General features: G+C 54.1%; 1 protein-coding gene across 1 annotated transcript; it reads right to left on the bottom strand.

Annotated features, from left to right (window-relative positions):
* Positions 1–3,889: 3,889 nt before the first annotated feature.
* On the bottom strand, positions 3,890–12,734 carry HEXA (hexosaminidase subunit alpha). The gene is made up of 14 exons (XM_054642045.2): positions 12,439–12,734; positions 9,588–9,686; positions 9,229–9,294; positions 9,028–9,074; positions 8,591–8,701; positions 8,008–8,109; positions 7,788–7,920; positions 6,990–7,170; positions 6,587–6,673; positions 6,170–6,242; positions 5,305–5,485; positions 5,124–5,214; positions 4,622–4,726; positions 3,890–4,154 (listed from the first exon to the last, which is right to left on the bottom strand). The coding sequence occupies exons 1-14, from the start codon at positions 12,692–12,694 to the stop codon at positions 4,091–4,093; spliced, it is 1,596 nt and encodes a 531-aa protein (XP_054498020.2). The 5' UTR covers positions 12,695–12,734; the 3' UTR covers positions 3,890–4,090.
* Between the last annotated feature and the right edge of the window lie 1,482 nt (positions 12,735–14,216).

The raw sequence follows: 14,216 nt of genomic DNA, 5'->3' as shown, positions 1-14,216 counted from the left end.
AGCATAATGAGGGGGCGGTGGCCAATCAGAACCGCGGGGCGGAAAGAGGGGCGGGGCGCGTTCCGGCTCCGCCCACTGCTGCGCCCTGCCGGGCTCACCCCGGACCCCCCCGCTCGCCACCCTCCCGTCCATCGCCCCCCGTGTCTCCCCGTTCGGCCCCTGTCACCCCCGTCACCCCCATCACCCCCATGATCCCGATCATCCTCCATCAGCCCCCATCATTACCATCACACACCCCCCCGCACCCCCCCACCACCAGAATCCTTATCACCCCCCATCATCTCCCAACATCCCCATAACCCCTATCACCACCATCACCCCCACCACCTCCATCACCCTCCCCCATCATCCCCATCATCCTCATCACCTCCCATCACCCCCCCACCATCTCCATCACCCCCATCCTCTCCATCACCCCCGGTCTCCCTCCCCATCCCTCCCATCACTTCCTATGACCCCCTGTCATGCCCCGCCACCCCCCATCCCCCTCATATCCCCCCATGTACCCCCTTTCTCCTCATCCCTCATCACCCCCATGACCACCTATGTCCCTCCCTTTCCCCCATCATCCCTCACCACCTCCATCCCGCCTCCACTCTCTCGCCCCCCTCCATCCCCCTTTTGCCCCATCATCCCCCCAACCCCAGCCAGGGCTGTCCAAGGAGCAGAGCAGCCTCCCACCTTCCTCCCTGCAGCCCTTTAGTAGCATCCAGACTTAACCCCTCTCTGCTCCCCACCTCAGAGCAGGGTTTAAACACACAGAACAGGCTCAAAAAGGGTCAATTTGGACACTTTGTTGAGGTTTTTCGCCTCCATGGACCCCACACTGCCCCTGTTGCTCCCTGGAGCTGCCCCAGAAGGGGGAGGAGGAGAGCACTTCCCTCCTGCATCCCATGTCACCCCGAAAGATCTGTAATTAGACTGAGCAGCTTTAATACCTGGTGTTGTCGTTAATTAATTAATTAGTCCCAAAGCAGCAGCCAGGTGGGGGGAAGCAGGGCTTCCCCAGCGCGCTGCCTCGTGTGTGCAGGGGCTTGTGAATGTGGGAAGGGGTGTGAGCGTGTGCCACCGTGCACATGCGTGTGTGAGCACGTGTGCAAGCATGTGCAAGTCTGTGTGCATGTGTGTTCAAGCGTGTGCAAGAACATACAGGGGCTGCAAGAGTGCACACGTGTGTGTAAGTGCATGCAAGGGCATGCACAGCACATGGGTGTGAGTCTGGGCAATGATGTGTGGGGGTATTTGCACGTGTGTGCAGGTGTGCATGTGTGTGCAAGTATGTACAGGAATGTATGGGCTTGCAAGGACCCATATGCACACGTGTGCAATGGCCTATGTGCACATGTGTGCAAGGACTCCCTCGCTCATGAGTGGAAGTGTGTGTGTGTACATAGGAGTGCAAGTATGTGCATGAGGGATACACATGCACGTGTGTGCAAGTGTGCAGGGATCCATATGCACAGCTGTGCAGGCACGTGCACAAGTGCATGCATGCAAGCACCTATATGCATGTGTGTGCAAGCTTGTGCATGAGTGCATGTGTGCAAGGACCCACATGCATGTGTGAACAAGAGCATTTGTGCATGTGTGTGAGTGCACACGTCCAAGGGCCCTTAATGCATGTGTGTTCAATGACCCTTATGTGTGTGTGCACGAGTGGATGTGAGGACCCACAACCACGTGTGTGCAAGTGTGTGCCCACAAGCAGACACACGTTTACAAGCACACACACATGATGCCCACAATGCACACGTGTTTACAAGCGCACACACACGATGCCCACGGTGCACACGTGTTTACAAGCACACACACACACGATACCCACAGTGCACACGTGTTTACAAGCACACACACACACACAATGCCCACAATGCACACGTGTCTACAAGCACACACACACGATGCCCGCGGTGCACACGTGTTTACAAGCACACACACACACACAATGCCCACAATGCACACGTGTCTACAAGCACACACACACGATGCCCGCGGTGCACACGTGTTTACAAGCACACACACACACACGATGCCCACGGTGCACACGTGTTTACAAGCACACACACACACACGATGCCCACGGTGCACACGTGTTTACAAGCACACACACACACGATACCCACAGTGCACACGTGTTTACAAGCACACACACACACACAATGCCCACGGTGCACACGTGTTTACAAGCACACACACACAATGCCCACAGTGCACACGTGTTTACAAGCACACACACACGATGCCCACAGTGCACACGTGTTTACAAGCACACACATAACACACCCCGAGTATTTACACCTTGCACACACACTTGCAGGCACACACCCGATGCACACACGTGTTTACAAGCACTCACACGCGCCATGCACACAGGTGCCCGCCGCTGCAAGCGTGTCCCAATAAACTCCCCTGGCTGGTGCCAGTGCCCACGGGTGGGTTTGGGACGTGTGGAGCACAATGCTGCCGGAATCCGGGGGCTTGGCGGCTGCTCCTCGCCGCCGCTTGGGTTTATTTTTAAACCCGTTGGCCCCGAGTGATTCACACGCTGCCTGTTCCCTGTTCCCTGCTCCCCGGCAAGTTTTACACGACCAAAATAGATGTTCTGGAAGGAACGGGCCACCCGGCAAAGCCGCGGCGGGGAGAGCGGGGCGCTCCCGGGATCCCGGCCCCTCCGAGGCTGGAAACGTCACTGATCCACCTCCATGAGAGTGGGTTTGGGAAAATGCCGGTGCAGACACCCTGGGAAACGGGATCATGGGTGATGTTTAACCTGGATCACAATACCAGGCTTCAGTGGAAGGTGCAATGTTGATGGGTCCTCCGGGGGTATCCCAAGCCCTGGGGGCTCTCACACCTGGCTGTGGGGGAAAGGGAGCCCAGCAAGGCAGAAAGGAGGGTGGGATGAGGGCAGGGAATGGGATAGCATCATCTGTGGGAACAGAGCAACATTCTTGGGAACAGAGCACCCTCCCCAGGGTCAGGGTCCTGCTTGCCCCAGCCCTGCTGGCAGCAGCTCCCTGCAGTGATAAAAGCACCCAGCCAAGGTACCATGTTACAGCACACTGGGGAGAAAAAAAAAAAAAAGGAAAAAAAATCTGACTTGTAAAAATAGGAGGCAGTAATAACTGTTAATTCACTATTTTTAATTTCAAGTTCAGTCATGAAAGGTTTCCAGCCATAACAGTGCATCTCACTCACTTAAGACCAAGACACACATACAACAGTCCCAGCCAGCAGGGATTTCTCCCTGACAGATTCCCTGCTTTCAGCTGAATGCCGTTTCCAGCACGGCAATCCCAGCCATGGAAGGACAACAATCACACCTGTCCCAGTTCTGTGGGACAGCAGCACCACTGGTTTCTTCTCCAAGGAAAACATCATTGAAACCAACCCCTCTGGATGGAGGAGACCTGGAGCTGGGCTCCCCACCCTGAGAATAACACAGCAGGAGGAGGATGGTGAGCTGGCCAAATCCCAGGCAGAGGTGACAGCCTGAAGAGCAGAGCAGAGATTTTGTAGTATCCATGCACCACTCAGCAGATTTGCAAGGGCTCCTCAGAGAGGCTCCGGGGTGTCATCTGCTGAGGAAAAGTCAGAGGAGGTGGCAGCAACCAGGGTTTAGGGCAGCAGAGGTGGTGGCTCGCAGGCCTGGCCATCAGAGGAGAGATAAGGGACAAGGACAGGACCCCACAGCACAATGTGACTGCAGAAGCAAACCCTGGGACAGCAGCAGAGGCTAAGCACAGTTCATCCAGCTGAGCAGGCACCCTGCAAACTCCAGAGCTGCCAGGATGATGCTTCTCCACCAGCATCTCTGGAGCAAGCCCTACCCATCTCCTGCTAACCCTTGCACAGCGTCCCAAGCCCCAGATGAGCAGGAATAGGCAGCTTTTTCCTCTTTGGGGTCATTTATTTATAGATTTAAAGAAATAAAAATAGAAAAAGAGGTAAAAAGTGCATGCCGAGGCAAAAGAAATGTTCATTGGAATGAAGCCAGAGCAGAAGGTGGGGTGGCAAGGGGTCCCTCTGCCCTTCTGAGGGGGGAACATTCCTCCTGCATGCACAGAGACAGGGCAGTGGGGCTCTCCCTTCAAACCCCGCCAAATTCATGCTCACAGTATCCGACGTAGAGAGGCTGTGCCTGGACACCACGCCTGGGAAGAGAACAGAAGGATGGCATCAGGGAGAGGCACAGGCAGAGACACCACCAGGTCTGAGGGCTTCCAGTGGCACAGGGTGGCTGTGGGTGCCCCCTTTCAGGTGTGACAAGGAGGGAGTGGTTTTCATCCTGTGCTTATAAACTCAGTTTTTTGCTCATGTGTGGGAGCATGGGGTGAGGACAGGTTTCCTGGGGAAGCTGGTGCTGCAGGAGGAGTGGCAAGAGCTGACAAGTCCCCTCCTTCCTCAGCACAAAGCCCTCTCCTCGCCAGAGCCACCAGCCTACGCCAGCAGCAGGAGCGCTCTTCCAGCGCTGCACAAAGCAGGCTCTGCCCACGCACAGGCAGCACAAAAACCAGGGCTTTCCAGAGGAACAAGGGTCATTTTGCACCCTTCTCCCTCCTGCCCTCCCAGGGTTGAGCCCAGAGCAGCAGGGCAAGGGCAGGTGCCCCAGGATGGTTACCCCAGCAGCGTGCAGCGGAACTCTGCCAGCCGGGCGTATGCGTCCTGCACGTTCCCAACAGTCTCATTGCTCCAGAGTCTTTCAGCTACGGCCCCAGCTCTTGGCCTTGAAGACAAGAGACAGGCAGTCAGGACAAGGGGGAGCTCAGAAGATTCTTACATGAAGCCCTGAACTCCCAAGCACTTTCCTAATCAGCGTCCTTCCACACACAAAGGCTTCAGAGTATCCCAAGATCTGTTCCCGGACACGTGCCCATCAGGAGCAGACCAGGGTGACAGCACAGAAGGCTGTTAAACACAACCTGGTTGCAGCAGCAGGTTGTCACAGCCTTGCAAACTCCCATTTCAGCCTCAGTGAAGCTGTTACCAGCACAGGGAGGACAGGGACAGGCACCATGTGCAGATCAAACCCATGAGTTCAACACATGACAGTCGGTGGCAAAGAAAAGGGATGCAAGCCCAGCCTCACACAACCCAAGTGACCTCCCCGTGGCCTCCCTTACCAGAGCCTGGGGGTCAGGTTGGTGACATCCACATATTCACCCCACATGCAGGCCTCACCACCGATCACCAGGGCCTTCTGCTCAGGGCTGCCTGTGGATGGGACAGCAAAACAGCCACTCCTGGCACTACATCTGAGTGCTAAGGCAGCTGCCATGCAGAAAGGGGACACAAGGAACACACCTTCAAACATCAAGGGCTCCACCTTATAGGCTTCTATCCAGTCCTGCCCGTAGGAGATGCGGTTGAGGTACCAGGGTGCAGAGAGCAGAGCCCTGTAGCCAGACCTGGTGACATTGGCCATCTCGTTCAGGTACTGCAGGTTGTTCTCCTTCCACACGTGGATGATGGTGTCAGGCCTCAGCTGAGGAGCACAGGTGAACACAGGGCAGGGATCAGTGCAGTGACAGAAGCATCACCTGCTCCCCTGAGCAGAGTGCACTGTCCCCTCCACACCCCCAAAAGGAAGCTGAAGCAGACTTGGGCTTGATTTTTGAGCCACTTCCCATCTGGTTTGCAGGAACAACAGGAGGGATAAGGCCATTTGCAGAGTGTCCTGGGCAGGGTTAAAACCTGCATCCTAGAGCAAGCAGAGCATTGGCAGCAGTGTGACAAAGCCATGATGAGGACAGCTCACTGGCAGCACCATCTTGAGATCAACCACAGTCCCATTACAGAGTAACACCCACCAGCCCCAGAGCACACCAGTGTGTCAGGGGGGATGCTGGCACTGCTCACCCCAGTACAGCCTCCCAGAGCACACCAGTGTGTCAGGGGGGATGCTGGCACTGTTCACCCCAGCACAGCCCCACAGAGCACACCAGTGTGTCAGGGGGGGTGCTGGCACTGTTCACCCCAGCACAGCCCCACAGAGCACACCAGTGTGTCAGGGGGGGTGCTGGCACTGTTCACCCCAGCACAGCCCCACAGAGCACACCAGTGTGTCAGGGGGGGTGCTGGCACTGCTCACCTCAGTACAGCCCCCCAGAGCACACCAGTGTGTCAGGGGGGATGCTGGCACTGTTCACCCAGCACAGGCAGCTCTCACCTTCACGTCGTTGTCAAACACCTCCTGCCACACAATATAACCTTTGCCAAGGGAAGAGACGATGTCCAGAAGCCTAGAGTGGGAAAAGTACCAAGGTTTGGGTGATCTCACTGATTCCCTCTTTGGTGGTTACATACAGGCTAAGGAGCAGCACAGATATTCCCAACACCCTCAGCAGGATGTGGAGGTGCTTCTGAAGGAGGAGAGAAGGAGCACAGCCCCTTATGGGGCTTCTTTCTCCTCAGCCCCAGGAGGGGCTTTTTTGTGGTCAATCTCCCACTCAAATGTTCCCTTTTGGGCTCAGGGAGACATGACCAACAGGGAAGCTCCTGGAAAGGACATCTGGTGTCCCCAGGACAGAAGACATTTGAGCTGGTCACACAGTGCAGCAGCAGGCCCTGGATGCCCTGTCCTTACCTCTGGATGTAGAAAGACTCTAATTTTTTGTAATCTTGACCAAGGCCCATCTCAACCATGAAAGCACGGATTTCTGGATTGGACTTCCTGTGCACCAAAGAGAAGAAATAAAACCATTGTAACCTGAGCTCTGCAGTAAGGTCAAGGCATGGTCAAGTCCCTCCCACAACAGTCCAAGGCTTGCCCAGGTATTCCAGAGCTGTGGCTGGACCAGCACCAGCACCAGCAGCTCCCTACATTCAGCATCACCATGAGCACAGAAATCCCAAAAATCCCAAGCACCACCACTACCCCTGGCCTGGGAGAGCAGGACACCAAAGCTCATGATCAAGAAGCCACAGGCTGGGACTCCAAATCCCAAATACTTACCCCCAGCCCCCATCCACACTGATCTCAAACTCACCAGCACGTGAAATCTACCTCATCACCACCAAGGTGGAGAAAGAAGTCTGGGAACACAGTGCTGACCTCTTGGAACAACCTGGTCACAAACTGGTAGGTGCTGTTAACAATGGGGTTGATGGGCCCATAGACTCCAGAAGGAGCCTTGCCCCTATAGCAGGGAGTCAGGAGGCCTGGAGCACCTGATGATAACAAATGCAAGATGGTGAGGAAGGGGCAATTCCCTCTACAATTCCCCTCAGCACAATCTAGGGCCTGTCAGGGGACAGGGAAGGAGGGACAGCCACAGTTCCAGCTGTGACCACACACATAGAGAATTTTAACATGGGCCCTGGCATTTGGAGGCAGGGAAAGGAGAGAAAAAAACAATGGAATGTGCTTCTTGCACTTCTAGACATAGGAGACACAGTCCCTGGAGTAGATAGCAGCATCTCGGGACTGGGACACAGCTGAGCAGAGCAAGGAAGCTTCACCAGCTGTACCCTCAGTTACACAAGAACCTTGCAATAAGCCATAGTGTTAGTTTTGACAGAGCAGATGCTCCCACAAAAAAGTCACCCAGCTTGGACCCAAGAAAACGTGGAAATGTGGAAATGTTTCCCTTTGAATTTTGCTCTTGAAGTTGGATCACTGGGTCCCACATCCCCCAAATAATGGTTTGCTCCTCATCAAAGCCAGCCTGTGGGACACTGCTGCTCACACCCAGCTTTTAGGGTCCAGACTGCAGCACCCATTCCTGCCCCTGGGACAGCTCCAAGTCTCCTCAGAGCAGCAGCAGCAGGCAGGGTGTGCTCCTCACCTGGCCCCCAGGAGAGGGTGTGGCCGGGGGTGTCGAACTCGGCGATGACTCTGATGCCGCGCAGCCGGGCGTACTCGATCACGCTGCGCACGTCACTGGCTGTGTACACGTGGGTCATGGCATTGAAGGCTCCCTGGGACACAGGAAAGCTCAGTGCCTTGCTCAGGAGCAGAGGCAGGGATCTGCTCACCTGAGCTGGGCTTTACATGGTGATCATTACCTGCTTGCTGAGCTCTGGGAATGTGGAACTCTCATAGGGGAAAGATGGGTCATCCACAATGTGCCAGTGAAAGACATTGAACTTGTTGTAAGCCATGACGTCCTGGGAAGGAACAGGACAAAGATGAAACGTGTCCCATCCCTTCTGAAAGGTCACCCAGCTTGCCACAGATAGAGAACAAGGTCCTCCAGCTCCAGAAGAACAAGGCAGAGTCCCTAAATGCTCCCCAGGATCCAAGAGGGATTCAGACACCTCTCTCCAAACACAAAAGTTGCACAGGGCCAGGAATACTTCTGCTTAGTAAAATCCCTGTTCTCCCTGTAACTGAGCCACTGGTGGAGATCTGGAAGTTTAATTCTGCTTGGGATGAGCATAGAACCACCACCCACCTTTGCCAGTGTTTTCCCTTGCCTTAGAAACAACTCAGCCCTGAAGACTAACCTGGACTGCAGGGATCCAAAATACCTCAGGGTGTTCTTTTTAACAAAGGCAGCTGAGAAATCACCCAAACGAGGGAGCTCAGTTGTCACAGGGGAAGGGACACCCAATTAAACCATCTCATCTCCCAGCATGGGTGTCCTACCAGAGTTTCCAGGATAGCTTTCAGAGGCAGGTAGTGTCGAGAGGTGTCCAGCAACAGTCCCCGGTGAGGGAAGCGGGGAAAGTCCACGATTTCTGTCTCATTGATGTAGTACTGCACACAGAAGACACGAGGAAGATGTGAGCAGGATGTTGGACAAATGGCCATTAGCAAGAGACATTGAGGGTCACCACTGTCCCCAGGGTTGGCAGGACAGAGGTGCCCTCACTGCCCAGAGTGCAAAGTGTCCAGAAAGAGCTGCAGCACATCTTTACGCACTCAGAAGGCAGGGATCTGACTGGATCCATGAATTTCCACCTGGCCCTTGGCAAGGCTGTGCCCACTCATTCCAAGCATCCCAGCAACTCTCAGCCTGTCCCCATGGAGGCTGGGGCACTATGGGGAGCTGCCTGCCCCCAGGGGATGAGGCTAGGACTCACCGTGCCATTCTCATCTCGCCCAACAAGCTGGCTGAATGTTTCCAGGCCTGCAGGAAAACACACAGCCCCTTTCTCAGCACAGACACCCCCAAAGGAGCAGAGCTCAATTAACAAAGTCTATGGAAAGAGAGAGGCACTGGAGACATCCCCACAGGCCCGAGGCAGGGAGAGTGGGAATGCCCTGTGGGAAGCACAGCTCACCTCGGAGAGCTCCCCAGATGGTCTCTGCTGAGAGCAGCATGGAGCCTTTGGAGACAGACAGCTTATCTGAAAAACAGCATCAGAGGGATGGCCCACACTGCCACAACAGCACTGGGCAGGGCTCAGGTACAGAACTGCACCCCAGACCCCAGAGAACTGAATTTTGGCTCTTTCTTCCTGTTTTAATCTTCTCTCCACTGTTTTATCAGCACTCTCAGGTTCTTCCTGCCCTGCCCCAGTGTCTCAAGAGCAGGGAATTGGTGCCCTCCCCAAATCCAAGGGTAACTGCACAGTGCTACTTCCCAGTGACAGGCACAGAAACAGCCTCATTCCCTCTCACTCCCAACCCTGTCACTTACAGCTTTCATTGGAGTCCAGGCTGGGAAACCCATCGCAGCCTGGAGTGGAAACATAGACGAGAAGCTTGGTGCAGGGTGTTTCCCAGGATGGCTCATTCTCTGCAAAGGACACAGACCATGCACATCAACCCCATCCCCAGCTCTTTTCCCTGCTTCCAAGCCCACCACCATCCTCCCAGCCCAGCTAGGGATGGAGGCAGAAACAGGCACCCCTTTCTGCACCCCAAAACAGACACCACGGTGTTCAGCAGGGGTTAATTTCAACACAGCCAAACAGGAGAACAAGAGCTGATCCCAACCTGTGAGGAAGCCCACAAGGAAGCTTAAAGGAGCACACAAGAGAGGAGAAACATCAGAATATGTACTAGCAGCAGCCCATGAGGCTTCCTGGACACCAGCCCTGGCTCTCACACTACAGCCATGGCTAGTGAAAGCTTCTCTATGAGGGTGAAGAGCTTCTTGTTTCCAAGATTTCCCAGCACTGCAAAAAACTACAAGCCTAAGAGCTCTGCTCTACCCAAACTTCTTGGAAAAGGGCAAAGAAAATCTTTAAAAACGGGTGGAGAATGAATCTGTTAAACTGGGCTGAGTTAGAGGCAATCAAAAGGTCTCAGCCAGCTCAGAAAAGCTCCCAATTGACTTCACCTTCTGCAGAGCAGGATCCAGGGGTAGCAGCCAGAGAAACGAACCCAGTCACATTGGGACCTCAAGTAGGAGCTCTGGGCACACTTCCCTAACTGAAGAGCACTTCCAAGGATGCACAAGCCTGAATCCTCACTTGAGTCACTCCCCCATTCCAAAGGGATGCTCAGCCTTCGTTGGGGTGCAATGGACTTAAAGCAGTCAGTTGCCAGAAGGAGCATGGGGTAGCAGGGTGGGACCCTGCTCATCCCAGACAAGGTCCATACCTACACCCCACAGCATTCCCAGGAACAGCCAATGCTCAATGTGGTCACTAAAAATAAAGAGCTTGGCTTTGAATAAGCCAAGAGCATCAAGAAGTTTCCAGAGAGACTGTGGCACTGCCAGCATTTCAGAAAAATGGAGAGAGCCCCTGCTCCACAGCTCACAGGAGCTCACAGAAATCCCGATTTCTCCATGAAGGGATGACGAAACCTCTGCAGAGAGAAGGAAAACAGCTTGAAGCCAGCCCTGTTTTGAGCTTTCCTCTCGGTTGCAGACAAGCTGGTAGCCAAGGCAACCTCACAGATGTGCAAGCAGCACAGCAAGACCTGCTCCCTCCGCTCGGGAAGGCGGCAGTTCACCGGGAACAGCCGCTCTCAGGCCTGGGAGCACTCATTCTGCTGAGGAGCCTCGACTGAATCGGTCCCACCATCACACGCCGTGTTTGAACCTGCTGGGTGAGGAGCTTCCCAACCCAAACACAGCCCCCTAGGCCAAGGTGCAGCCAGGCACCACCACAACCACACCTGCAAGGCAGCGCAGCCAGAAAATGGTTTCTGCCATTTATTTCCTCTATTAATACAAATGATTTCCTTTCATCCAAGGTTTCCACTGCCTGTTCTTACTAACCACCCATGCGGAAAAAAAAGACCAAAAAAAAACCGAAGGAAAAGAGGGGAAAAAAGGCCTTAAAATAATTTGTGTAGCTTGAAGATCAGAAAGCAGGGCATATGGAAAGTGATGAGTGTGAGCTGGATCTTGTGATCGCAGTGTTGCTCCAAGTGATTTGATGGTCACATTTCCCCTCTGAGTGGAACAGGAGAGCGTGAATAATTAGATCAGCTGTTTTTAGTTCCTAGCAGCAAAAGAGAACCAAGAGGAGCCTTTTTGGCTCTCAAATCAAAATTTATTTCTACTTCTACTCACAAGAGTTGAAGAAATAAAATAAGCCAAAGGGTTCTCTGTTTCAAACCTGCTTTTTTCAAAGTATGATGTACTCAAGACAAAGCCAAGCAGCTTCCAACACTGCCACCCTTCTCTGCTTTGATCAGCAGCGACAGAGTTCACACTGACATTTAAAACACTCGGGAGCAGAGTTACTAGCTCTTTTTGATGAATGAAGTGCTTCATACTCCCTGCATATAGCACTTCAGGCTGCAGCAGACCCACGCAGCTACTGAGCGTCCCTGCACGTCGGCTCCACAGCCAAGAGATTTCCTGCAGCTCATCCCAGGCAAGCAATGGGTGCTGTCACGAAGAAGTCTTTAGAGCCTGTCCCACAGCAAATCCAGACTCTCAAAGCTTTTGCCTTTCCTCATCTTACCCTACAATTTCAGGATGAATCCAGGAGCTAATCCCTCCCTGGCAGAAAAGCCACGCTGCCTCAGGACTTTTAGCAGCTCCACTTTGGCAGAGGTGTCCCGTGGCACAAGTATGTACTTGGAAGAACACACACAAAGCAGGAAGTCTTTCCTCCAGGTGAGACCTCACACAGGCCACCGAGAGCTGCTAACAGCCAAGACTGAGCAGTAACCCTGAAGCAGGAATGGCTGCAAGAGTGGGAGCAGCTCTCCCTGCAGCCACAAGAGAAGGAAGTGAAATGAAGCAATGGAGAGATTAACACTACCTGGAGGAAGCAAAAAATGAAATAGAGAAAACTCTTGATAGCGAGAGCCGAAATCTTGGCAGAAGGACAACTAGTGCTGTGCCAAACTCGATTAGACTCCTTCCACACGTGCCACAGGCACTGCTCTCCAAATCCCAACGCTGCCCTTGCCACCAGACTCCATCCAAGCCACAACTCCCACCCCACCTGCCGCCGCAGAACTGAGGGGAGGCAGACGGCCACCAAACCCCGTGGTCTGACCCCAGAATTAGCGAGGGTGTGGGGGGCTGTTAAAGCTCAAAGCCACGGAGAAGAAGGGTCAGCGCCCGCCGCGGCCCTCACCGGTGGGACGGCCGAAGAGCAGCGGCCAGTACCGCTGGAAGGCGGCGTCCAGCACGGCGCAGCCCGGCCCCACGGCCGAGCCGTCCGCCACGGCGAAGCGGAACCCGCGGGCGAGCACCGGGCAGCGGCCGCCGCCGGGCGGGAAGCTCTGGGCCTGGGGCTGCGGCCACACAGCCCCCGCCGGGCCCGGCAGCAGCAGGGGCGGGAGCAGCAGCAGCCGGAGCAGCGACAGCTGCAGCGCCCGCGCCGCCGCCATGTCGCGCCCGAGCCTGAGGGAGGCGGCACCGCCCGACAGCGGGGGGCCGGGCGGCCGCGAAATGGCAGCTCGGGCCCGCCCTCACGGCGTTCCCCCCGCTGGCCCACAGCCTCCCCCGGCAGTCCATCCTTCCCTCCTTCTCTTGTAATAAGGTACGGAAGCCCCTGCAGCTCCCCACCGAAAATCATTTCTGTCCCAGCCTTCAGGCTTTACAGGCCCCCCCACCCCAGCCATGATTACTGCCGCCAGGGAGCTTCAGCAGCCTGCACCGGGTTTGAGGAGATTGATGGTTTAAATCACGTATTTCACCTCTGCTGCTTTCGTGGAATCATGTAGTGTTTTGGGCTGAAAGTGATCGTAAAGATCATTTAATTCCAGCTCCAGCCATGAGCAGGGACATCTTCCTCTATCCCACCTTGCTCCAGGCCCTGTGTCCAACCTGGCTTTGGACACTTCCAGGGATGGGGCACCTACAGCTTTTCTGGGCAACCTACACCAGGGCCTCACCACCCTCATTGTAAATAAATTCTTCCTTGTATCTAACCTAACTAGACCTCTCTCAGTTTAAAACCAGCACCCCTTGCCCATGCTTTGGATCCACCTTGGGTTAAAGCATCTTCTGTTGGTGCTGTGTATTTTTATGAGCAATATATAAATCATCCTTTGCACTGGTTTCCAAGGATATTTTATATGTGGCCAGTGAAATATTGATTGGGTTGTACAAATAAAAGGGGCTTTATTCCATGGTGGATCCTCACAATGAAGTGGTGCAGGGATGCTTTCCGTGCAGTGCTTGGCTTTTCCAAGGAAAGCCTTAACCTCAGATGAACTCTATTTAATTTGCTTCCTCCCTCCAGCTCTGCTTTCCTTAGCAATCCCCAACTCAAATAAGGGCCTTAAGCCCAGGTCTTACCCATCTAATTGCCAGCACAAACCTACAAGGGAACTCACTCCATCAAATTATTAAAAACCTGTTGTCCCAGAAAACTCCAAGGTATCAGGCGTGCTGGGAGACAAGCCAGAGGCATGGGAGCAAGGAGGAAATTAAACAAATGGCACAGGAGAAAGTGTGACAAGGGAGATGGCCCCATCACACAAGAGGAAAAACCATTCTGTGTGAGCAGGACATAGCTATGGAAAGGCCTGGTGGGGAATATAACGGATTGTCCCTCATGGGAGCAGTGTAGAGAGAACAGGATCAACAGGAAAAAAGCTTTTTGTAGAAAAAAACCCACAAGAAACTTGTTGTCAAAGGTTAGAATAGCACCAGCACAAAGCTGGAGACTGATGGGGAAAGAAAAAGAGCTGGGAAGACATGGAAGGGTTTCAGTGGGGCTGGGGAGAGATGGAGGGAGGTGCTCTCCAGTGTTGAAGAAGGCTGTGAGGTTCCAGTGAAGTTCTTGGGGGTGACGTGGAGGTGAAAAACTTGTGGGGAAATGAGGCACCAGGAGGAGATCACAGGTTTGGGTCTAAATGGGATTGTGGGAATTTAATGAGGTTAGTGAAAATTTATAGGGAGCTC

This window comes from Agelaius phoeniceus, chromosome 13 (assembly GCF_051311805.1).
Source record: "Agelaius phoeniceus isolate bAgePho1 chromosome 13, bAgePho1.hap1, whole genome shotgun sequence".
NCBI classification, from domain to species: Eukaryota; Metazoa; Chordata; class Aves; order Passeriformes; family Icteridae; genus Agelaius; species Agelaius phoeniceus.
This window is presented reverse-complemented; position numbering and strand designations above follow the sequence as displayed.